Source organism: Cebus imitator, unplaced genomic scaffold (genome assembly GCF_001604975.1).
Source record: "Cebus imitator isolate Cc_AM_T3 unplaced genomic scaffold, Cebus_imitator-1.0 Scaffold309, whole genome shotgun sequence".
Taxonomy (NCBI): Eukaryota; Metazoa; Chordata; class Mammalia; order Primates; family Cebidae; genus Cebus; species Cebus imitator.
This window is the reverse complement of record NW_016107624.1, coordinates 2,451,463-2,476,444: the sequence shown is the minus strand read 5'-3', so window position 1 is coordinate 2,476,444 and position 24,982 is coordinate 2,451,463. Positions and strand designations below refer to the sequence as shown.

General features: G+C 38.6%; 1 protein-coding gene across 3 annotated transcripts in view; it reads right to left on the bottom strand.

Annotated features, from left to right (window-relative positions):
• Nucleotides 1-24,982, bottom strand: part of MRRF (mitochondrial ribosome recycling factor) — a 63,556-nt gene that overhangs the window by 36,456 nt on the left and 2,118 nt on the right. For 2 of the 3 annotated variants that reach the window (XM_017503346.2, XM_037729529.1), the window contains exons 2-4: nucleotides 21,008-21,228; nucleotides 8,068-8,223; nucleotides 3,628-3,746 (exon numbers count right to left, since the gene is read on the bottom strand). In XM_017503346.2, coding sequence (XP_017358835.1) covers nucleotides 3,628-3,746; nucleotides 8,068-8,223; nucleotides 21,008-21,200 — 468 coding nt within the window. In that variant the 5' untranslated portion in view covers nucleotides 21,201-21,228. The remainder of the gene's footprint in view (nucleotides 1-3,627; nucleotides 3,747-8,067; nucleotides 8,224-21,007; nucleotides 21,229-24,982) is intronic. The other variant, XM_037729528.1, reaches the window with a different exon arrangement.

The window sequence follows — 24,982 nt, the reverse complement described above, 5'->3', positions numbered from 1 at the left end:
TCGACAGTATCCCAGGGCAAACAGGTTGCTCTCAAATGATGACATAACTAACTGGCTGTAGCTGCTTGGAGCAGTGTTAAGGAAGATCACAAATCCCATCTGGGGTCAGGCAGAGAAGAGTGATGTGATCAATTAGTAGTGTCTGCTTTTGTTATTCTAAGCTAATCTGTGTCAAATAAAAAAAAAATGATAAGACTTTTGTAGACAGGTGAACAAGTCCTTGAGAATTTGGATTAAAGTCAACTCTGCTAGTTCCATATCAATTATTGGCCTTCCATTTTCTTCATATCCCAGTAAGCCCTTGGAATGTAAGGTATATGAAGGTAGACACATAGTCTGTCTTAATAATCAGTGAATTCCCAGCACCTCAAATAGAAATTAATCACTTGTAAGGACTCAAAAAATATGTGCTGAATTAATGAATGAATGATGAAAGGAGCACGGGCCTTTTCATGTCAAACAGAGATATGATCAAATCCTGGCTCTGTCACAACAGTGTGAACCTAGTGGAGATATTTTACTTCTTTGAGTCTCAGTTTCCTCATCCACAAAATGAAATAAATAATGCCTAATTTTACCGAGTACCTGTGTTGATCATATGAAACAAAACATGAGAAAGAGACTGGCAACAAAGGAGACAATCAATACACATTCATTTTATTCCTTCCAGAAGAGCAATAATGGTGCCTGCAGAGTTGTGGTTTTCTTCGTTGTTGTTGTTTTTTTTTCATTTGCCTTGTTTTGTTCAAATCATGCTGTGGTTTTTATTCCCTTCCTTTCTTTCCCATCATTAACTCTAGCTGCAGGCAAGTTATGGAAGGCAGCAACTATGTGTATCATTTATCAAGCAGGACACATGTTAAACAAATGCAACACAGTTTTCTGTCTTCAATGCATTCAAAAAGATTACGCACGTAAATCTGCACCATGTCACTACAGCATGCCATGGAAATGCTCAGGTTTGGAAAGAAAGCCAACTGTATGTGAAACAGAAAGAAATTATGTAAACACAGAGAGGATTAGCTCAGCATTTGAAGCTATGAACCTAGGTACTCTATGGTCAGCTTCTAAGCTGGAGGAAGGAAACATTTAGTTAGAGCTATTTATTTAATACATACAACAGATGAGATAAAGGAATTCAAAAGACAATGTAACACACACTTCCTCATTCTGTCCCTATAAATGAACCTCTCTACCGAGATACTTATAAGGATTTTTTCAAAACCCATGGAATTTCAACTTGAACAAATGGCAAAGATGTCTGGGTTGAAAAATGAAGATATACTCCAACTTCCTAAGAAAAAATTAAGCTGTTAATATCTCCTCCTGCTTCATAAGATGCTCCGGTGGCCAATCAGGTGCTTCTTCTGTGAATGCCATTTGCTATTTAATAACAGAAGTGGCTGGCTCTGAAAAGCAATCTGCCTGATGAGGTCTTCAAGCTGTGTAATTAGGAGGCTATTCCCTAAATTGGCCCGCAGTGCCTATGGGATTAGATGAACAGGGCAGAGAGGCCTCAGTGGTTCAGAGGGGGCCAGAAAGAGAAAGAGTTGACAGTTCCCTTTTTCATCCACTTCTCTGTTCCTCAGTAACACCAGGAATGAGTGCCTCCCTTTTATTAACCTAATAACCAGTATTCACCCATTCAAGGGAAATTTACTGAATGCTTCCATGTGCCAGGCACTGTGTTTGGTGCTGGACACAACGAGCAAATTAGACATTCCTACATTCCAAGCTTACACTCTAGTAAAAATGAGATGAAAAATAAATTCATAAACCAATGTATATTAGTAATAAGTGCAAGAAAGATAAAGAATTGTGCTGTACAGGAGAACTTAGTGTGGAGGAATAATTTAGATTGGAGAGATCAGGAAAGCCTTCCCTACAAAAGTGACATGTAAGCCATGATTCAAAATGTAAGTAGGAATTAGCCATGCAAGAGTGTTCCAGGCAACGGGAACAGGATATGCAAAGGCTCTAAGGGTGCAAAGGGTTTGGTGTGTTTGAGGAAATGGAAGACCAGTGTGGCTAAAGCATTGTACAAGGATGACAGTGGCACAAGACTGGCAAAACTGAAAAGACAGAGGCCAGATCAAGCAAAGCCATATAGGCCACAGTAAGGAGGATTTTGGACTATTTCTCAAAGATTGCTGGAAGCCACCAATAATGTAAATCATGGGAATGAAAAATGACATAATCTTTTATATATATATATCTATATATATCTTATTTATTTAAGATACAAGGTCTTGTTCTATCACCCAGGCTGCAGTACAGTGGCATGATCATAGATCATTGCAGCCTCAAACTCCTGGACTCAAGCCATCCCCCCACCGCAGCCTCCTGAGTAGCTAGGACTACAGGTGTGCGCCACCACACCTTGCTAATTTTTTATTTCTGAAATTTTGTAGAGTCAGGGTCTCACTATGTTGCCCAGGCTGGTCCTGAACTCCTGGCTTCAAGGAATCCTCTAACCTTAGCCTCCCAAAGTGTTTGGATTACAGGCATGAGCCACCACGCCTAGCACAATATATATTTTTCAAAAACTCACTCTGGTTGTAGTATGGAGAATGGGGTAAGGGAGTGGTAACATCACCCCACAGGTGTGTGCCTGGCCCGTTAGTTATCAGAGCCCTTTGATTTGAAACAGTGTGTTCACAGCAAGGTCTTTTTCCCTTTCTCCTATCTCTAGCCTAGTTTGTCAAATCCAACAAGTCCAATGTTGGTCTATGACTTTGGAATACAACTACTGAAATAAACAGTAAAACAGGAGGATTCCTTCACTTCATGTTAGCAGATGAGGAAATGGAGGCCCAGAGTGTGAAGCAACTTGCCCAAGGTCAAACAGCCAGTTGGTGGCAGAGATGGGACCCGATTCCAGGTACTCTAGGACTCCTAATCCAGGCCAATTCCTAGTGGACCAATAACAAAAAGCCCAATTACCTTCCTCAACTACACTTAAAATCATAAAGCTTCAATGATGCAATGACCTAATACAAAAAAGCACCATGCTCCATGCAATATTCTGCAATGGCCAGTCCAGTATAAAAGGACTTCCTGGAGGGTCTGCTCCAAATACTAATGCAGAGGTCACAAACTGGTGGCCCTCAGGCCATATCTGGCTCATTAAAATATGGTTTTATTTGCCTCATAGTCTTTAAAAAAGTAAATTAGCCATCAACATTTAAAGAATAAATATCTCACATAAATATCTGTGTTACTAGCTTCTGGAAATAAAAATCATAACATCAGGTAATGCTGATTATCAAGCCCACATTCGCATAGGAGCTGGGCAGAGGCACTCTCCTCAGACAATGCACAGGCTCTCCAGGTCACCAGAGCCTTTCCACACTGGCCAAGCACCAATCATTGCATCTTCAGTATTGTTTTTCTTAGATGGGGCCTGTTTGGGTATTTAAACGACTTACCTAGCCTCTATAGCATTTGAGTTTAACAGAAAAGGAATTTGGAAATGGGAAGAGAGCTTTTCCTTATTCTTAAATTCTCTTTATTATGTATTCTCCCTTGTTTCACTCTAGGCTGGAGAGAACGCTTCCTCCTGATATGACCCAGTTTCTTCCATCCCAAAAGAGACCATGGAGAGGGATTTTAGCAAGGCCACCTTACCTCTGGAAAGCTGGCCATATTCACCAAAATCAACTGTGGCGACTTCATGGAGATCTGGCTAATCTGGTTTAAAGCAAGCTTCCCATCAGCAGTTACCACAGCAATCTGGTCAAGGGATCCTAAAGGAAAAATAACAGAATTTTAGAATTCCAACGAATCTTAGTAGCCCCACATCTAAGTACCTATCTAATTCAGATTCAGGTTGGATGCAGTGGCTCATGCCTGTTATCCCAGAGCTTTGGAAGACTAAAGTGGAAGGAATACTTGAGGCCAGTAGTTTGAGACCAACCTGGGCAAAATAGCAAGACCACATCTCTACAAAAACATTTTTTTAATTTGCAGGCATGGTGGCATGTGCCTGGATACCTAGCTACTTAGCAATGAGGCTGAGGTGGGAGGATTGCTTGAACCCCGGAAGTGGAGCTGTATTGCACCACTGCACTCCATCCTGAGTGTAGTGCACTGTATTGCGCCATTGCACTCCATCCAAACAACAGAGTGAGATCCTGTCTCAAAATAATAGTAACAATTCAGATTCAACAAACATTTAGGGATTCTTATCAATGTGACTAGAGTGTACAAGGGGCTTTCACAGGAACAGCAGTATCATGTGATAGAAAAAGCTTGAAATGGTGACAGAACTAGGTTGAAATTCCTCACTAGCAACTAGGGTGGCCAACCATCCTGGTTTGCCTGGAGCTGAAGAATTTTCTGTGACAGGACTTTTAGAACTAAAACTGGAAACAGCTGATCAGCCTCATGAGCAACTCTGACATTTACTTGCTATGAAACCTGGGCTTAGTTACTTATCTTCTCTGTGCCTTGGTTTCTAACTCAGTCAAAAAATAACTACCTTAGAGGATTAGAGTAGGACTGCAGCTAAAGGAGTCTAACTGAATATAAACAACGGGGATACAATAAACACCAAAAAATATGCATTAAAGTGATACCTCCTATTATCCCTTTTAGTCCTTACAACTACCCTGTAACAACTGCATTATTGCCCCCATTTTACAGATGAGAAAATAAGAGTTGAGAAGAATAAACATGCCAAATCATAGGGGTAACAAAAGGCAAAACAAGAGTCAAGACCGAAACTCAAGTGTGCTTAATTCTGATTTCTAGCAAGGCTCTTTCCCTTACAAATGGAACTCAAATCCGGGTGTGCATCAGAATCACCAGGGAGCTTTTAAAATTAGATTCCTGGGCCCCACCCCAGAGAGATCCTGATTCTGCAGAGGCTTCAGAGCCTGTGATTTGGGGGAGCCTGTAATTTTTTTTTTAGGTTCAGCACATGAGTCTGACACAGCCAGATGTGGAACCATTTGCTTACATGACCCTTCATTTTGGTACTTAGATCCCCTTTAGAAACAAGCCCATTAAACAAAACACAACAACAACAAAAAAAACTATTAACATTTTCCTATTTTCCTGGATATAATCTTTATCTGCATCTAGATTCTGGAAAACCCTGGGAAAAATTTTCAAAAATGCAAGCAAGCAAGCAATAAAGCTACAGTTACAGATGGAAAAGAGGCATTATTCAAACTCCCTTATTTCCTATGCAAATGAGAACTAGAAGAAAAACCTTACCATTCACAGTAGGAACCACTCAAGGATGGCTCATTCTGAGACACAAAGAGAAAGGGGGGAAATGGAGTCTTTTAAACAAACTGGAGTTGTCCTGGCAATATGTTGTTAGAATAATGCAGTACCAATACCATGGGCCAAAGATCTGATTTGAGGTACTCAACCAGACTCGATGCCATCATAAGACAGAAGGTTGCTGACACTAGTGGCTTCAACCTGGAAAAGTCCAGGAGGTATAATGGTAAAAGTCTTTGTTACTCTAAAGACCTGCATTGAAATACCAACTCTTCTACTTTCTGATTGTGTGACCGTGGGTAGGTTCCTTCCGCCTTCTTGGCCTCTGTTTACTGATTTCTAAATGGGACACAAAAATTGCTTTTATCTCATAGGGTTTTTATGAAGATTAAATGACAGAGTGTAGGAAAAGCACTTAAACTGTGTCCCAATAAATGTTGACTATTATTATTTCTAGACATTCTCTGTTTCAATTTCTCTAATATACTCTGTTCTGTCTTGCTTCAGGACCCTTGCATATAATTTTCCTTCTACTGAGAACACTCTTCTCTGTTCAGCTAAATCCTGCTCTTCCTTAATAGTCAGATACAGTGGCATCTAATCTCAGTAATCTTATCCGACCTCCTAGGCTGGATTACAAATCCCTTTTAGAAGCCCCCAGCATCTGAGCATATTTCCATAATAATGACGATTGCCTATATTTACTGAACAATTCTTATGAGCAAGATATCATCATAAATGCTTTCTATAATGTATTTGCTGTCAATATCACAATAATTCTATGACATAGTTATTATTATTTCTACCTTACAGACAAGGAAACTGAGGGATACAGAGTAACTTGCCCAAGATCACAACGGCTCTTAATGGAGCTTGAATTCAAACCCAGGTCTGACCAACTCCAAAGTCATTTGGTCTTCACCACTCAGCTTTGTTGCATGGCTTTACACATATTGGTTTACTTGTTTGACCCTTCATATTAGGTTCTAGGCTACTGGAAGGTGGGGACAATATCTTTTCTCTCTGTATCCACAGCACATATTAAAGTAATCAGCACAGAAAAAGTACTCAATAATGCTTTGACAGTAAATGAATGTAAGTATGGATGATGAAAGGGAAGAGGACAACAATGAATAAACAAATAAACCTGTATCTAAACAACTGTTGAAAGGTGTCAGTGATCTGGGAGATAGAAATTGCTGTGAGAGAGAGCAAAATATAAGGGGAAAAGCACCTGTTGGTTCAGATAGTAATGAAAGATAAAACGGAAGAATCTGGCAAGAGACTAGCTAAGCTTAGTCTGTTTCAATCAGTCTCTTCATGGCCCCAAGTTCTACATAGAATGTTATACAAACATAATCCTGAAGAGAAAGGAAAGAGGAAATACCAACAGGAGGCCTTTTGAAAATGGATCTTAATTCAGTCTTCCTGATTTGCCATAAGATCCTTTGCCACAGAAGTCCCAACACAGGCATTTCGGAATGCAGTTGTGGTGGTTACCATTCCTAAATCGGTATCGACATAATGCATCAAATCCTTTTCCCTCAATCTGTCCCCAGTGAGAATCTCCCTCAGCCTCATTCCTGCCTCTCATTTTCTCAGAGGTTAACATTTAACAAATTACACTCCCAACCTCTTTCCAGGCCCATCATCTTTTTAAGTTCAACAAGAGTGGAGCTTGCTGGCTAATTTTAAGTATCACATTTCTCCCTGAGCTCCTCTCAAACTGCTCTCTGGTTTCGGCTGCAGAATGTTAACAGGCCAGAAAGCACAAGGGAGACAGAGCACTTTATCAGTTTCATACCTAAAATAATAAGCAAGTTTAAAATAAACAGTTGAGAGCGATTGAATGGCACGCTCTACTGTCAGCAAAGGCAGAAATGCCCCAGTCCAAAGGTTGACAAATGACGGGAACAGTCTTCTAGTTTCACACTGGATCTCATCTCTGAACTCGGTATGTTTCTGATAGTGTTTGTAAGGAGCTGTGTATTTTTTCACTTGGTTTTCTTAAGAGCAAGTTCATGAAATATTTCTAGTTTTCTTATGAACTACCCTAATCAAGATGTGAGTAGGAGCAGCCCAAGCTCCTACAGATACCTTCAGAGGGGGGGTCTCAGGTTTAACTTTAGGATGATGACAATTTGCAAAAGGCTAATTTAACAGCAATTGGATTTTTCCTGCCTGCTTACACCATCAGCTGACAACTCACCTCTCCATCACATCTGCAAACAGTTCGCCTAGACAGTTCTGACATTTCCCACTTAGAAAAGCCACTTTCAGGAAGTTATTAACCCAAACGGAATCTTCCTGGTCAAGCTCAGGGATACAGAAATGCCTCACTTGGGCAGGTCTGTATCCATTTGGTTCCCAGTAAGGGATAAGAACTGCCAGATAGGACAAATTGGAAAAATCGGACCAAAGATGTCAGTTACTATAAGAGTAAATACCTCGATGTGTTTATAGTACGTTCATAATAAAAGCCTCATTTTTTTGAGAGTATAATTCCATGATAGCAAAGACAAAACCTATTTTTGTTCACTACTATGCACTAGCACAACGCCCAGTTCCATAGTAGACAAAAATTTGCTAGATAAATATAGTGTTAATTATACACCAGGCACTGTGCTAGAACCATAATATATGTTACCTCATTTATTTTAATTCCCATCCCAAGGCTGTAAGGTAAGAATCAAACAAGAAAACGGAGGACAAGGAAAGTAAAGTAACTGCCCACCACCAGTCAGTAAGTGGCAAAGCTGGGACGAAAACTCAACTCTGCCAAAGCCAGGCTCTTTCCATTACATCCCTCCCCAGAACACTGGTTCAGTCACTAACCTGGTGAGGTCCTTATATTGAGAGTCTTATTGAAATTATCCTTGAGTGCTTCTATCACAGACTTCATGTCTTCATTCACCTCTTCCAAGTTGATTATATCCTCAACCAAGGCAGTGTTAATATTCACTCTGGTTTGGGATTGTCCTTTCCCTTTGGCTAAAAAGTGAATATTCAGTGAATAAAAGAACAGCAGCATAAACAGAGCCAATAAGCAAATGGTGAAGAAGTACCTACTATGCACAAGGAAAAATGTAAAGTGTTAGAAAATTATAAAACATTATCACTGCACTAAAAAAGAACCTATATTAACTGAATGTCAACTGGATTTCCAGTACTGTGCTAAACACCTTCTCAGGTATTAGTGAGGGGACAGGCTTTATAATCAGACACCCCAGGGTAAAAATCTAGCTATAATGCATAATAGCTTTATGACCTTAGGCAAGTTATCTGAGTATCAAGTTTCCTACCTGTAAAAGAATAATAACATCTACGTTGCAAGGTTGTTACAAGGATACAAATTAAGTCATTCAAACACCTAAAAGAATACTACCCACAGGGCAGGGAATCCATAACTAAATTAATTCCTTACTTTTCAGAAAAGTAAACAGAAGATGAGAAAGGTAAAGCTACTTGCCTAACGTCATAGGTCAGGAAACGGAAAAGTCAAGATCTGGTTCCAGATCTGCCTAATTTTAAACCCATGAACTTTCCACTAGCCCAGCTCCACAAAATCTAATTAGAGAGACAGAAAATACATTAATTCATTTAAAAATGAATACCAAAACAAGGATATGCATGCAATATCTGATGGCTGGTACAGACAAAAGGAACAACAGTAGTTTACAGACATTAAACACTAAAAATGGTAGAGACAGTGGCTTATATTTTAGAAAATCAATAGCACTGGGAGCTGAATAATACAATTTGATTTTATGTCTAAATCATCCTAGTGATTTTTCATATACATTCTATAATATGTGTATACATAATGAGTGATGCAAATATTCTTGCATTTCTTTTATAGGGGATCGGGAAAGAGAAAAAGAATGAAACTTTAATACTTATACTGTTTGTTCATTAAACAGTCAACAAACATTTAGTGAGATTCATTCAATAAATTTTGCTGAACATCTACAGTGAGCTCAATCCTGTACTATTCGTGTAACATATTATAATTTGCAGTGCAATTCTAAGTACATTCTCCTCTTTGCTATCCAAGATAGCTCTCCAAGGTAGGGCGAATAGCAATTAGTATTGTCCCAATTGTACAGATGAGAAATCTGAAGCACAAGCCATTTAAATGTTTCGTCCAAACCAACTGGTAAGTAACAGAGTGATTTTTTTTTAAACATTTATTTGCCCAAGTTACCACTATGCTTTGAAACCAATGGCTTAGGTTTTCTTCATAACTGATAAAGATGTGAATCTTCAGACTGAAAAACATAAGTTTCAAATAGGACAATAAAAGTAAATCCATACCTACATACCTTGTGAACACAGAAAACAAAGGACAAAGAGATCTTTATAAAAGCCCAAGAGAAAAGACAAATTATCCATGAAGGATTAAAACTTAGAATACTTTCCAAGAGCAACAACAGAAGCCAGAAACAATGGAAATAATATCCTCAACTTTAAACTTTTAAAACCAAATATGCACATTAAAAATGTAAAGATATGCCTGTCAATATTAGAATGAATAGTAGTATTTATGAATGAAATACTATGCAACCATGAGAAAGAATGAACTACACACAAAAATTTGAGTCTCACAAACATGATGTTCAGCACAGAGGCCAGACACAAGAATACAAAACTGTACAGTACAAAGGCCAGATATGAAAATATAAACTGAATAGTAAAAAACCAGACAAAACTAATCCATGCTACTAGATGTCAGAATAATAGTTAATTGCAAAGGGTTGAGGTAGTACTTACTAGAAGCACAAAGGGGACTTTTGATATGCTAGGAATGTTCTGTTTTTTGATCTGGGTACTGGTACATAAGTGATTTCAGCTTGTGAAATTCATGATAGCTTCACTTTCCTACAGTACTTTTTTATTTCTATAAAAAGGTTAAAAAATTGGTTAAGGGTAACTATCAAAACAGTAAGAAATTAGATGTGTATCTTCTAAATCAGCAGAATTTAAAAAAGAGAGAAGGATAAAGAAACTTTAACAGAAAAAGAAGAAAAAAAGGTATTTACAAAATAGCTAAAAGAGAGAGCTTGAAATGTTCCCAACACAAAAAAATGATAAAAACTTCAGATGCTAGATAACCCATATTCCCTAACTCAATCATTTATGCATGTAACAAAATATCACATATACCCCATAAGTATATACAAACATATATCAATAAAAAATTTAAAAATAAAAATATGGACTTGAAAACAAAAGAAAAAGGAAAAAACATAATTAAGAAAGTACAAAATAAGGCTGGGCGTGGTGGCTTATGCCTGTAATCCTAGCACTTTGTGAGGCTGAGGCAGGTAGATCACCTGAGGCCAGAAGCTGGAGACCAGCCTGGCCAACAAGGTGAAATAACACCTCTACTAAAAGTACAAAAAATTAGCTGGGCATGGTGGCATATGCCTGTAGTCCCAGCTACTCGGGAGGCTGAGGCACAAGAATCACTTGAACCTAGGAGGCGGAGGTTGTGGTACGCGAAGGCTGCGCCGCTGTACTCCAGCTTGGGCAACAGAGTGAGACTCTGTCCCAAAACAANAAAAAAAAAAAAAAAAAAAAAAAAAAAAAAAAAAAAAAGGAAGTACAAAATAAAATAATAACACAAATACTTAGTGAGTACAATAAATATAAATAAATCAAAATGACCAGTTAAAAGTTAGAGATTCTCAGTAAGATTTTTAAAAATCTAGTCGAATATAACATAAGAGTTTTTAAAAATTATATAAAATCACAGAAAGTTTGTGGTATAGAGATGGAAAAATTATAACCTGGCAAACATTAATCAAAAGAAGCCTGGTTTAGCTACATTATCATCAAACAAAAAGATTTTAAGACAAAATTCACTATTAGAAATCATGAAGACAACTTCAGAATGATAATAGAAACAATTTACCAGAAAGATATATAACAATTCTAAGCTTAAATATATCAATAGGATAGCCTCAAAATTAACAGAATTAAAGGAAGAAACTGGCTGGGTGCAGTGGCTCACGCTTGTAATCCCAGCACTTTGTGGGGGCTGAGGTCGGTGGACTGCTTGAGCCCAGCAGTTCAAGACCAGTCTGGGAAACATTACAAAACCCACTCCCTACAAAAAATACAAAAATACCCAGCCATGGCAGCGTGTGCCTGTAGTCCCAGCTATTCAGGAGGCTGAGGTGGGAGAATCAACTGAGCCCAGAAGACTGAGGTTGTAGTGGGTTGTGATTGCACCGCTGCACTCCAGCCTGGGAAAAACCCTGTCTCCAAAAAGAAAAAAAAAAAAGAGAAACTGATCAATCTACAAGCATACTAGTAGAGTTTAATATACCTTTCTTGAAAACTGATAAGTGAGCAAATTAAAAAGTAAAACAGAAAAGTTGATCGATAAAATTACCCAATTTGATCAAATAGAATACACCCAGCAATATGAGAATACACATTATTTTCAAGCACATTTGGAGTTTCTATGAAACACCACAAATCAAATCTTAACAAAGATCAAAGAATCTGTATCATTTAGAACATGTTCTCTGAACAGAGTAGAATTAAGCTAACCTCAAAACAACCATGTTTGAAAAACTTTAAACACTTCTTAATAATATAGAACTTATGAACTATAGAGAAATGCATAGAAATTTTTAAATATTGAGAAATGACCGTAATAAAAATACTAAATATCAAAAACTCAAGTCAGGCACGGTGGCTCACACCTGTGATCCCAGCACTCTGGGAGGCCAAGGTGAGAGGATCCCTTCAGCCCAGGAGTTCCAGTGAGCTATGAATGTACCACTGCACTTCAGCCTACACAACAAAGCAAGGCCTTGTCTCTAAAATAAATAAATAAATAAATAAATAACCTTATAGTAAGCATTTAAAGTTGCGGGGTTTTTTTCTTTTTGTTTGTTTGTTTTGAGATGGAGTTTCACTCTGTTGCCCAGGCTAGAGTACAGTGGTGCAATCTCAGCTTACTGAAACCTCCCCCTCCCGGGTTTAAGTGATTCTCCTGCCTCAGCCTCCTAAGTAGCTGGTATTACAGGCAGGCACCACCACACCCAGCTAATCTTTGTATTTTTAATAGATCACTCCTGGGCTCAAGTGATCCACCCAGCTCAGCCTCCCAAAGTGCTGGAATTACAAGCGTGAGCCACCATGCCTAACCACATGTAGAATCTACAAAAACGTTGAATACACACAGAGAATAAAATAATACATAGCAGGGGTCAGTGGGGGTGGGTGGTGGTGGTGGTGAGGAAATGGAGAGATATAAGCCAAAGGATACAAAGTAGTAGATTATAGGATGAACAAATCTGGAGATCAAATGTTCAATATGAGGACTATAGTTAGTAATATTGTATTATACTCTGGATTTTTTGCTAAGACAGATTTTAAGAGCTTTCGCCAAAAAAAAAAAAAAAAAAAAAGGGAGGGAGTAACTATGTAAGATAATAGATATGCCAATTTGCACGTAAATAACCATTTCACCGTATGCATATCAAAACATCGTGTTTGTAATGAAAAGTTTAAAAAAAAAACAGCAAAGGCCAAAAAGTAATGAACTAATTGTCCAACTCAGAGGACAGAGAGTAAGTACACAGGAGAAAGTAAATAATAAAGAACAGAAATCATAAAATTGCAAAAAAGAGAGATCAAAAAATCAAAGACTCTTTTAAAAGGTTTATAAAATTGACAAATTTCTGTCAAGAACAATTAAGAAAAGGAAGTAGATGCAAATAAATAATATTAAGAGAGAAAAAATGGACATGATTATAAAAACAGAAATCTTAATAATCTTAAGAGACTATTATGGACAACTTTATGCCAACAACTTTGAAAAGTCCGAAAAAATGAAAAATTTCCTAAAATATACAACTTACTAAAATCAAGAAGAGAAAAATCTAACCAGTCTCATAATCATTAGAGAAACCAATTCTATTATTCAAAGTCTACCTATACACACACACCCCAGATTCATGTTACCTTACAGGCAAGTTCTAACAAACACACAAGGAACTGATAATCCTGATTTTTTATAGACCATCCCATTAAGAAAAAGTGATGCATTCCCCAACTCACACTATGAGGCTAAGCTAGTCTTAATACAAAGCCAGAGAAGAATAATACAAGAAAACTATGCTTATGAATACTAGAAAGTTACATTAAGGCTAATGTCACATACAAATATAGACTCAAAAATCTACATTAATGCTAGCAAACCAAATCCAACAATGTATACACAGATTATGTATCAAAAACAAGTAGGCTCATACCAAGAATGCAAAAGTGGTTTAACATCATAAAAAACTATTGATGTTGAGTCAATTAATAGATTACAAGAGAAAAAAAAGATCATCTCAATAAATGCAGTAAGAGCATTTGATTAAAATTTAATATCCATCTGAAACAAACTGCTAGCAAAATAGGGATACATGATATTAAAAGAAAATATCAATAGGAAAGCAAACATTTTTTTTTCTGTTTAAAAACTTAAAAAATATTTTTGTGGGTACACAGTATATATATTTATGGGTTATATGAGATACTTTGATATATGCATGCAAATAATAACCACATCATGGAAAAGAGAATATCCAGCCCCTCAAGCACTTATCCTTGTGTAACAGGCATTTCAATTTATACTTTTAGTTAATTTTAAATGTACAATTAAATTATCACTGACTTTATTCACCCTGTTTTGCTATTAATTACTAGGCATTATGCATTCTTTCCAACTGTATATATTTTTTGTATCCATTAACAATCCCCAACTTCTTCCCACCTCTCCACTACCATTCCCAGCCTCTGATAACAATCCTTCTACTCTCTAAGAGTTCAAATGTTTTGATTTTTAGATCCACAAAATTGTTTCGATTTTTAGCTCTCACTTAGAGAACAAGCAAAGTTTGTCTTTCTGTGCTTTATTCCACTTAACAGAATGACCTCCAGTCCAACCACGTTGTTGCAAATGACAGAATCTCATTCTTTTTTATGTCTATATAGTATGCCATTATGCATATGCACTACATTTTCTTTATCCAGTCATCTGTTAATGGAAACTTAGGTTGCTTCCAAATCTTGGCTATTGTGAACAGTGCTGCAACAAACATGAGAATACAGATATCTCTTCAATATACTGATTTCTTTTCTTTTGGGTATATACCCAGCAGTGGGATTGCTAGATCATATGGAAACTCTATTCTCAGTTTTTTAAGGAACCTCCAAACTGTTCTCCACAGTGGTTGTGCTAATTTATAGTTCTACTAGCAGTGGACAAGGGTTTCCTTTTCTCCACATCCTCACCAGTATTTGTTATTGACTGACTTATGGATGAAAGCCATTTTAACTGGGGCGAGATGATATCTCATTACAGTTTCGATTTGCATTTCTCTGATGATCAATGATGCCAGGCACCTTTTCATATGCGCGTTTGCCATTTATACGTCTTCTTTCAAGACATATAAATATTTTGTCCATTTTAAAATCAGATTATTAGAGTTTTTCCTAGAGTTGTTTGAGCTCCTTTTATATTCTGGTTATTAATCCCTTATCAGATGGGTAATCTGTAAATATTTTCTCCCATTCTGTGGGTTGTTTCTTTACTTTGATGATTGTTTCCTTTGCTGTGCAGAACCTTTTTAACTTGATGTGATCCCACTTGTCCATTTTTGCTTTGGTTGCCTGTGTTTGTGGGTACTACTCAAGAAATCTTTGCCCACTCCAATGTATTGGAGTGTTTTCCCAATGTTTTCTTGTACTAGTTTAATAGTTTTGAGGTCTTACATTTAAGTATTTAATCCATTTTGATTTTTGTATATGAAGAGAGACAGAAGTCAACTTTCATTCTTGTGCATATGGATATCCAGTTTTCTTAGCACCATTTATTGAAGAGATTGTCCTTTCCCCAATGTATGTTCTTGGCACCTTTGTCAAAACATGAGTTTGCTGTAGGTGTACGAATTTGTTTATGGGTTCTCTATTCAATTCCACTGGTTTATGATATGGTTTGGCTGTGTCTCCACCCACACCTCATCTTGAATTGCAGTTCCCATAATTCTATGTGTTGCAGAAAGGACCAGGTAGAGATAATCAAATCATGAGGGTGGTTCTCCCATCCTGTTCTTGTGATAGTGAGTGAGTTATCAAGAGATCTGAAGGTTTTATAAGGAGCTCTCCCCTTCACTGGGCACTCATTCTCTCTCACCACCTTGCGAAGAGGTGCCTTCCGCCATGATTGTAAGTTTCCTGAGGGCCTCCCCGGCCATGCAGAACTGGGTGTCAATCAAACCTCTTTTCTTTATAAATTACCCAGTCTCGGGTATGTTTTTATTAGCAGTATGAGAACAAACTAATACAGTAAATACTAATAGAGTACAGGAAGAGTGGGGTGCTGCTATAAGGGTGCCTGAAAAGGTGGAACCAACTTTGGACCTGGGTAACAGGCAGAGGCTGGAACAATTTAGAGGGCTCAGAAGAAGACAGGAAGACGTAGGAAAGTTTGGAACTTCCTAGAGACTTGTTGAATGGCTTTGATCAAAATGCTAACAGTGATACAAACAATGAAGTACAGGCTGAGGTAGTCTCACATGGAGATGAGGAACTTCTTGGGAACTGGAGCAAAGGTGACTCTTGCTGTGCTTTAGCAAAGAGACTGGCGGTTTTTTGCCTCTGTCCTACAGATCTGTGGAACTTTGAACTTAAGAGAGATGACTTAGGGTATCTGGCAGAAGAAATTTCTAAGTGACAAATCATTCAAGAGGAAGGCAGAGCATAAAAGTTTGAAAATCTGCAAGCTGCCGATGCAACAGAAAAGAAAAACCCGTTTTCTAGGGATAAATTCAATTCGGCTGCAGAAATCTGCCTAAGTAATGAGGAGCTAAATGTTAATTACCAAGACAATGGGGTAAATGTCTGCAGGGCATGTCAGACACCTTCTAGCAGTCCTTTCCATCACAGGCCCAGTGGCCTAGGAGAAAAAAATGCTTTCCTGGGGCAGGTCAAGGGCCCACCTGATGTGTGCAGCCTTGGGACTGCATCCCAGCTGCTCCAGCCATGACTAAAAGGGACCAAGGTATAGTTCAGGATGTTGCTTCAGCGGGTGCAAGCCCTCAAGCCTTGGCAGCTTCCACATAGTGTTGGTCCTGCGAGTGTGAAGAAGATAAGCATTGAGGTTTGGGAACCTCCGCCTAGATTTCAGAGGATGTATGAAAAGGCAAAAGTCTTCTGCAGAGGCAGGGCCCTCATGGAGAACCTCTGTTAGGGCAGTGTGGAAGGGAAATGTGAAGTCAGAAACCCGACACAGAGTCCCCAGAGGGCCGCCATCTTCCATCCCAGAATGGTAGATTCACCAATAGCTTGCACTGTGCACCAGGAAAAGCCGCAGACACTCAATGCTAGCCAGTGAAAGCAGCCAGGAGGGGAGCTATCCCCTACAAAGTCACAGGGGCAGAGCTGCCCAAGGCCGAGGGAGCTCACCTCTTGCATCAGCATGACCTGGATGTGAGACACAGAGTTAAAGGAGATCATTTTGGGACTTTAAGGCTTAATGACTGCCCTACTGGATTTTGGAATTGCATGGAGGCTGTGGCCCCTTTGTTTTGGCCAATTTCTCCCATTTATTTACCCAGTGCTTGCACACCCACTGTATCTAGGATGTAACTAACTTGCTTTTGATATCACAGGCTAGGCAGAAGGGATTTGCCTTGTCTCATATGAACTATGAACTTGAATTTTTGAGTTAATGCTGAAATGAGTTAAGATTTTGAAATGAGTTAGGACTATTGGAAGGGCATGACTGTGTTTTGAATTGTGAGGACATGAGATTTGGGAGGGACCAGAACAGAATGATAAGGTTTGGCTGTGTCCCAACCCAAATCTTATCTTGAATTGTAGTTCCCATAATCCTCACCTGTTGTGGGGGAGGTGGAGATAGCTGAATCATAACAGTGGTTTTCCCCATTCTGTTTTTGTAATAGTGAGTTAGTTCTCAAGAGATCTGATTGTTTTATAAGAGGCTTCCCCCTTCCCTGGGCACTTATTCTCTCTCCTGCTGCCCTGTGAAGAAGCAGATTGTAAGTTTCCTGCGGTCTCCCTAGATATGCAGAACTATGAGTCAATTAAACCTCTTTCCTTTTTACTTTATTATATATTTTTTGAGACAGAGTCTCACTCTGTCACCCAGGCTGAAGTACAGTGGCACCATCTGAGTTCACTGCAACCTCCACCTCCTGAGTTCAAGCAATTCTCCTGCCTCAGCCTCCAGAGTAGATGGGATTACAGGCATATGCCACCAAGCCCTGCTAACTTTTATATTTTTATTAGAGACAGGGTTTTGCCATGTTGACCAGGCTGGTCTTGAACTCCTGACCTCAAGTGATCCACCCGCCTCAGCCTCCCAAAGTGCTGGGATTACAGGCATAAGCGACCGTGCCTGGCATAAACCTTTTCCTTTTATAAATTACCCAGTCTCAAGGATTTCTTCATAGCAGTGCGAGAATGGACTAACAGTCTATGTGTCTATATTTTTATGCCTATACCATGCTGTTTTGGTTACTATACAGCTCTGTGGTATAATTTGAAGTCAGGTAATATGATTTCTTCTTATATATTAACTTCTTATACATTAACGTTAAGAATTATGATTCACAAACATAATTCTTAACATTAACATATAAAAGTGTTTCCTATAAAGTCAGGAATAAAACAAAGATGCCTATTACCACCAATCGCATTTATTCAAATTATACTAGAGTTCCTAGCCAATCCAATGAAAGGGGGAGAAGGAGAGGAAACGGGAGGGTAATGGGACAGGAGGGGAGAAGAAGGGAAAGGGACATGTGTGTACCACAACACATGTACAAGAATGCTTATACTAGCATTATTTGTTTTAGCTCAAAACTGGAAGCAACCCAAATGTCTGTCAACTACCAAATGGATATTAAATTGTGGTATATACTTTCAGTGGAATATCATTTTTAAAAAAAGCACAAACAACCGTCATATGCATAACATTGACATCTCTCACAAACAGATTATTACCAATAGAAGTCAGACACAAAATCCATACTGACTTCACAAAGGACAAAACTAATCTGTGGTGTTAAAGTCAATACAGTGGGTTATCTATCCTTACAGTAGGAGAGTAACAACTCAAAGGGACATATGATAAGTTTCCAAAATAGAAGTGACAGTCTATTTATTGACTTGGGTGATGACTACATGATTGTGTTCACTTTGTGAAAATTCACTGAAGTACAAACTTATGATTCATGTACACACTTTTCTTTATATACAACTCAAAAAACTAATATATATAAAAGTGACAAAAAAAAGATAGGATTCCCCCAGAAACAAACCTGATTAAAGAACTGTACAAGATCTTTTTTTTTTTTGAGACAAGGTCTCACTCTGTCACCCAGGCTGGAACAGCAGTGGTGTGATCACGGCTCACTGCAGCCTTGATCCCCTGGGCTCAAGTGATGCTCCCACTTCAGCCTCCTGAGTGGCTGAGACCACAGGGGTACACCATAACACCTGGCTAATTTTTGTAGAGACAGGGTTTCCCCATGTTGCCCAGGCTGGTCTTGAACTCCTGAGCTCAAGCAATCCAATCGCCTTGGGGGCCTCCCAAAGTGCTGGGATTATAGGCATGAGCCACCACTCTTGGCCTTATGCAAGATCTGTCTGGAGAAAACTTGACAATATGAGGGTAAATTTTATAAAGAAGAGGAGAAAGTCAAGAAGAAAAAGAAAAGTGTATGTGTGGTGAGGGGAAAGATTTGTACCACTAAATTTAACTTTATGACAGTATATCAGGCAGCATGAAATTTAGTGCAGGGAGAGATAAGCAGTTCAATAAAATCAAGAGCTCAGAAACAATATCATACATATAAAGAAACTTGACAACACAACAGGGGGCACTACAAATCCAGGAGTAAAGAGTAGGCTAATCAATAAACGATTTTGAAACAACTTGTTATCCATCTGGAAAGGAATCTTTAAAAATTAGGTTACTTCACACCATATTCAGAAATAAATTACCTTGAGATAGAGGGGTATTTCTTAAAGAAGACACAAGTGATAAAGGACTGGAAAATATGATATTAAAACTCATGTTCAACAAAGACATCATAAACAAAGTAAAAAGCAAAGAAGATACTTGTAACACATACTATAGACAAAGAATAAACATCCCTAATACAATAGGAAGAATCCAATAAATCTAAAAGAAAAAGTCAAACATCCAACTTCTGCAGCCTCTAACTCCTTACCTCAAGCAATCCTTCCACCTCCGCCTCCTGAGTAGCTGGGACTACAGGTATAAGCCACTAGGCCCAGCATTTTTTTTTTTTTTTAAGAAACAAGGTCTCCTTATGTTGTCCAGACTACTCTTGAACTCCTGGCCTCAAGCAATCCCCTTGTCTCAATCTCCCGAGTAGCTGAGATTACAGGTGTGAGCCACAGCACTTGGTTTAACCAACTTTTAAAGAGGCAATCAAAGAAGACAAAACTTAGCCCACAAAATATGAAAAATGCTGCTTATACACTGTAGTTACTATATACTGTACTAGAAAACTGCAGTACTGTAGACACCAGGAGCTCAAGTTTCTGGTTCTGCCACTAATTAGATAGGACCATGGACAAATTTCTCACAAATGTATCTCAGTTTCTTCATTTATAAAATGGTGAGATCTGGATTCACTAGATAATTGTAAGGATTTCTTCAATGGAAAATTACAATTCCTTTAATGGATAATTATAAGGATAAAATTAGCAAATGTATGGAAACTTTAAAAAATATAATGCAAAAAACAGATCAAAGGTTATTACTACTAACACTATTAACAGAATATAAGTCTTCTAAGTATTACTGTTCTTTCAGCAATTTGTTAATGTTCCTATTACAGAACGGGGAAGGTCTGCATGAAATCAGAAAAGGAGAATCAGTGGGGAAATATTCAGCAGCATATATCTAGCGCCATTCTTGGGAGAGGACTCCCTAACCCATCACTGCAAATTGTTGGTCTGACTGATAATTTTCTATCACTCATTCTTTCATTCCACAAAAGTTGTCAATACATACTATATCCAGGCCCTGTTAGGTGCTAAATAAGAACAACATAGACCCTACTTTCATCAGGTCCAGCACAGAAGACAGATCAACAATAATTAATCTTATATTTAATTAATTAATCACTGCTGTCCTAAGTGCATCAAAGGTAAAATAACAGAATGCACGAGTGCAGGTAACAGGGGACTTGACCTAGTCTAAGAGGTCAGGGAAGGCTTCCCAGAGGAAGTAGCATTTAAGCTGAGACCTGCAGTACATCAAAGTCTCATTCTTGGATGACATAAGCCATTAAGATCATCCATCTAAATCCATGGCTCTAATACCCACTTTGCCCGACAACCTTCTGGTCTTAATTATACTTCCAACATGCATCTTCCTATAAGGAGACAATATATTGATCCCTGCTACAAGCATTCTGGCTTGCTTGGCACTTATACCTCTAATTCCAAATCTAAAAAAAAGAAATTAGGCAGTATCTGAGCTACCAAGAAAACAAATGAGGCAGCATAGTAATGAGAAAAGAAGCACTGGGTTATAATACCATCTCTGCCACTGTAACCTTTTAAGGCAATGAAATCAAATAGCTGAGGCATCATTTCCTCGTGTTGGCAAGCGGTGAATTCAGTACATCTGAGATACCTGCCAGCTGTAATTCATGGGCCAAATAAAAGAAGGGTTGAAGTGGGAGAAAATGTCGCATGTCTCTACCTTTGGCTTTCTTGGTAGCAAAATGGCGGACTGGTACAGCTGGATAGGCCACGTATTGCCTATGGCCATGCTGTCTTTCATGCACTGTCTTCGGTGTAACTTCCAAAACAGGTCTGATTGAGGCAGCAAGGTAATTTCGAAAGGCAGGGTGGACCATGCGGAAGCACTTTAATCCCAAGACTCCCAAGGCCATGACTGAAGGCGATCCTTAGAAACATCCACTAAAAAAATAAGACAAAAAGCAGACCTAAGTAAAAGAGACCATATTGCAACTTCAGATAATTCGTACCAATTATCAAACAACTCCTATAAACTAAGCTAAGTACTAGGCAATTTAAACACATTATCTCTAATCCTCTTCCCAATAGCCCTAGAAGAAATGTTATTAGCCTCATTTTGCAGAATGAAGAAACTGAGGCTCACAGAGATTTAAGTAACTCGTCCACTTTGGACTCCAAACCCCAAGCCCTTTCCACTTCACCAAAATGCCCATTAATTTAGCAAACATGCAGCAGACTAAAACTGTAATGACGCTAATTAAACCCTTACATGAGAAAAAGCACAAAATCTTGATAAAGTTTAAAGAGGAAAGGCAGAGCACCAGAAGAGGACTTTAAATAAGAAAACCATCTCAACAGGCATAAAATGACTGGAAAATTCACACAACAGCATTTAATTAAAATTTTCTTTGGTTCCTTATGCACTGATTACCAATTAGAATGCCCTTTAATGTGAGTCTAAAGCATGATTGAGGTTTGAGGTCTTCCATGGTATAGAAACTAGAGCTCTGGAAAATGCCACCCTCCACTGTGTTAACACAAGTTGGGCATTCTACAACTGAGGTCTCTGACCGTGGAATGATGCCATCGCCTACAACTACCTCAGGATAGAACAAGCACAGCCCTAGCTAAATGACAAATAGATCATTAATAGCGTCTGCCCATAATGTTGCTAGGTTCAGCTAAAAATTAAAAACAATTAGTATCAAATACCTGGAAGCTGCTTCTTTTGCGTAGCAGTCCCATGCCTCACTTAAAAAAAAAAATCCCACCCTAAAATTTTGATGCAACATACAGCAGTGAATGAGAGCATGGGCTTTGCCGCCAGGAAGACCTGGAAGCCAATCCTAGTTCCATCGCTGACTAAATACTCCAAAATATTTCTGTTCCTTGATTTCCTCAACTCTTAAATGAGAATAATTATACTTATTTCTTAGGGTTGGGAATAATTAATGGGGTTATGCAGGTAAAGCCCTTGACACAGGCCTTGCAAACAGCAGGAGCCCCCAAAATAATACCTGTTGATAGCTATCACCTTTTCTTTCAAAAACTTTTTTAAAAATATTATCTTTATAATCTTTTTTAAAGACTGAGTCTCATTCTGTCACCCAGGCTGGAGTGCAGCAGCAAGATCTCGGCTCACAGCAACCTCCGCCTCCCGGGTTCAAGAAATTCTCATGCCTCACACTCCCACGGAGCTGCCTCAGCCTCCCTAGTAGCACACGCCACCATGTCCAGCTAATTTTTTGTATTTTTAGTAGAGACAGGGTTTCGTCATGTTGCCCAGGCTGGTCTCAAACTCCTGAGGTCAGGTAATCCACCTGCCTTGGCCTCCCAAAGTGCCAGAATTACAGGTGTGTGCCACTCTGCCCAGCCTCAAAAACTTTTATGCCAGGATCAGACACGATAAAGAAACTTTGTATGTTACTAATGATGTACAAGGTAGCCTACAATCAGTCTGACCTGATGTAAATTTCAACTTGAGGCAATTAACTCTTCTTTCCTGGCATCATTTTCCCCATCAATGATAAAAATAACCTTGACTTTAAAACAAAATGAAATAATGAATACATGTAAAACAACTAACATAGTGTCAGGAATATAGTAGCTTAATAAATAGTGGCTATCACTATCATTTTTTAAAGCAAATGAGCAGCACAAAGGCAAATAATTTCTCATGATGGAATTTTTAACAGTGAGGGATACTAGAAGTTAGTGATCAGTGTATGAAGTCTATAAAAACAGATGTGATTTTAAAAAAAGGAATATTTTTCTTCTTTATTAGTATCAATAGCTACTATCAATTGAGGTCAAATTTGGACTGCTTGCTTTAATTATATTATTTCACTAAATCCTCTCAATAATGCCACAAAGAATGTATAATAATCCCCATTTTAGATGTTGAAACTGAGGTTCAGAGAGATTAAGTCACTGTTCAAGGACATGGAGCTAATAGCCCAGCTCTATTTTAGTGGAACTGTTCACAGAAGTTTGGCTCAGAGTGAAGTTTCTATATCTAGGTTTTTCCCTAATAAAATCAATGCCTAACTCATACTTATAACCAAATATGGCTGTAGAATAACGTGTAGTTTTTTATTTTTGTCTACAGAGCCTTAATCTGGCTGCTCCGTTTAAGACAGGTTTCCTGGTGTTCCTGTTGCAGGTCATAATACCAATTCACAAAGCAACAGGAAATCAAAATGGGTTAGAAATAAACAACCTTTGACAGAAAACGCAGCACCCAAAAGCAGACCCAGTACACGTGAACCGGAAGACAACTCTATAAATAAACCACATTGCTGAAATGCTTTAGGCGTAGATTTTCATTGCACAGAAGTCAGGAAATTTCAAAGTGGAAGTTCGATAAAGGTGGTCCTTTACCTTAAGGGTATGCAAATTAACATTCAATTCAGCACAGATAAAGAATTAACGTTGAAGAAAAATTTATTGAGATCCCAAGCATTAGCCAACAAAATTAACCTAAACATAGAAGCAATGTGGGGAAGTGTCTGAGCTTTGAACATAGTCTGGAACTGAAATCTCAGTTCCCCCACTTACTACCTGTGTGACCTTGGGGAGGTCATTTAGCCTCTCTGAGCAGCAGCTTCCACATCATCATTATAGTGATATTAATAAGGCTTTAAAAAGATAACAATAATAATGACAATACCTAACATTTATATAACTATGTGACAGAAACTATTCTAAGTGGCTTACACATATTAACTCATTTGAGCCTCATGACAAACCTGAAGTAAGTACTATGATTATTCCCATTTTACAGATATGAAAACAGAAGCACAAATAAGTACTCTGCCCAAGATTTGAATTCAGGCAGTCTAGCTCCAGAGTCTATAGTATTAGCCACTATACTATGCATATAAAATACTCAGCATGGCTGGGAATGGTGGTGGGCACCTTATAGTTCCAGTTACTTGGGATGCTAAGGAAGGAGGATCACTTGAGACCAGGAGTTCAAGGCCAGCCTTGGTAACACAGTGAGACCTAGTCTCTTTAAAACAACCACAACAAAACACATACACACAGTACAATGCCTGGCATCCAGCAGGTACACAATAAACTGTAGCTATTATAACAGCACCCCAACTATTGAATTTTTGTTTTTGAGACAGACTCTCACTCTGTCGCCCCGGCTGGAGTGCAGTGGCATGATCTCGGCTTACTGCAACCTCTGCCTTCCAGGTTCAGGCAATGCTCCTGCCTCAGCCTCCTGAGTAGCTAGGACTACAGGTGCCCACGACCACGCCCAGTCAATTTTTGTATTTTTTAAGTAAAGATGGGGTTTCACCATGTTGGCCATCCTGGTCTCGAACTCCTGATCTCAGGTGATCCACCAGCCTCAGCTTCCCAAAGTGCTGGGATTACAGGTGTGAGCCATTGTACCTGACCTGAAATATTTTTTAAAACTACTTGAAGCACACATTATTTTTCCAAAGTTGAGGGTTACAAAACCTGGATTTCCCTGTCAGAAGGTGCTTTGAATTTTGGTTAGATGATGAACCCAAAGTCCTGGCTTATCTACTGTCCCAGCAACTCCTTTCAATCCAACTGTATACTAGCTTATAACATAAGCACTTTTATGAGTGTGCACACACCCAGGCCCTTGTATATAAAGTACTTTCACATGTATCATTTTATTTCTCATAATAACTAAAGAGTGATAATCACCACCCGT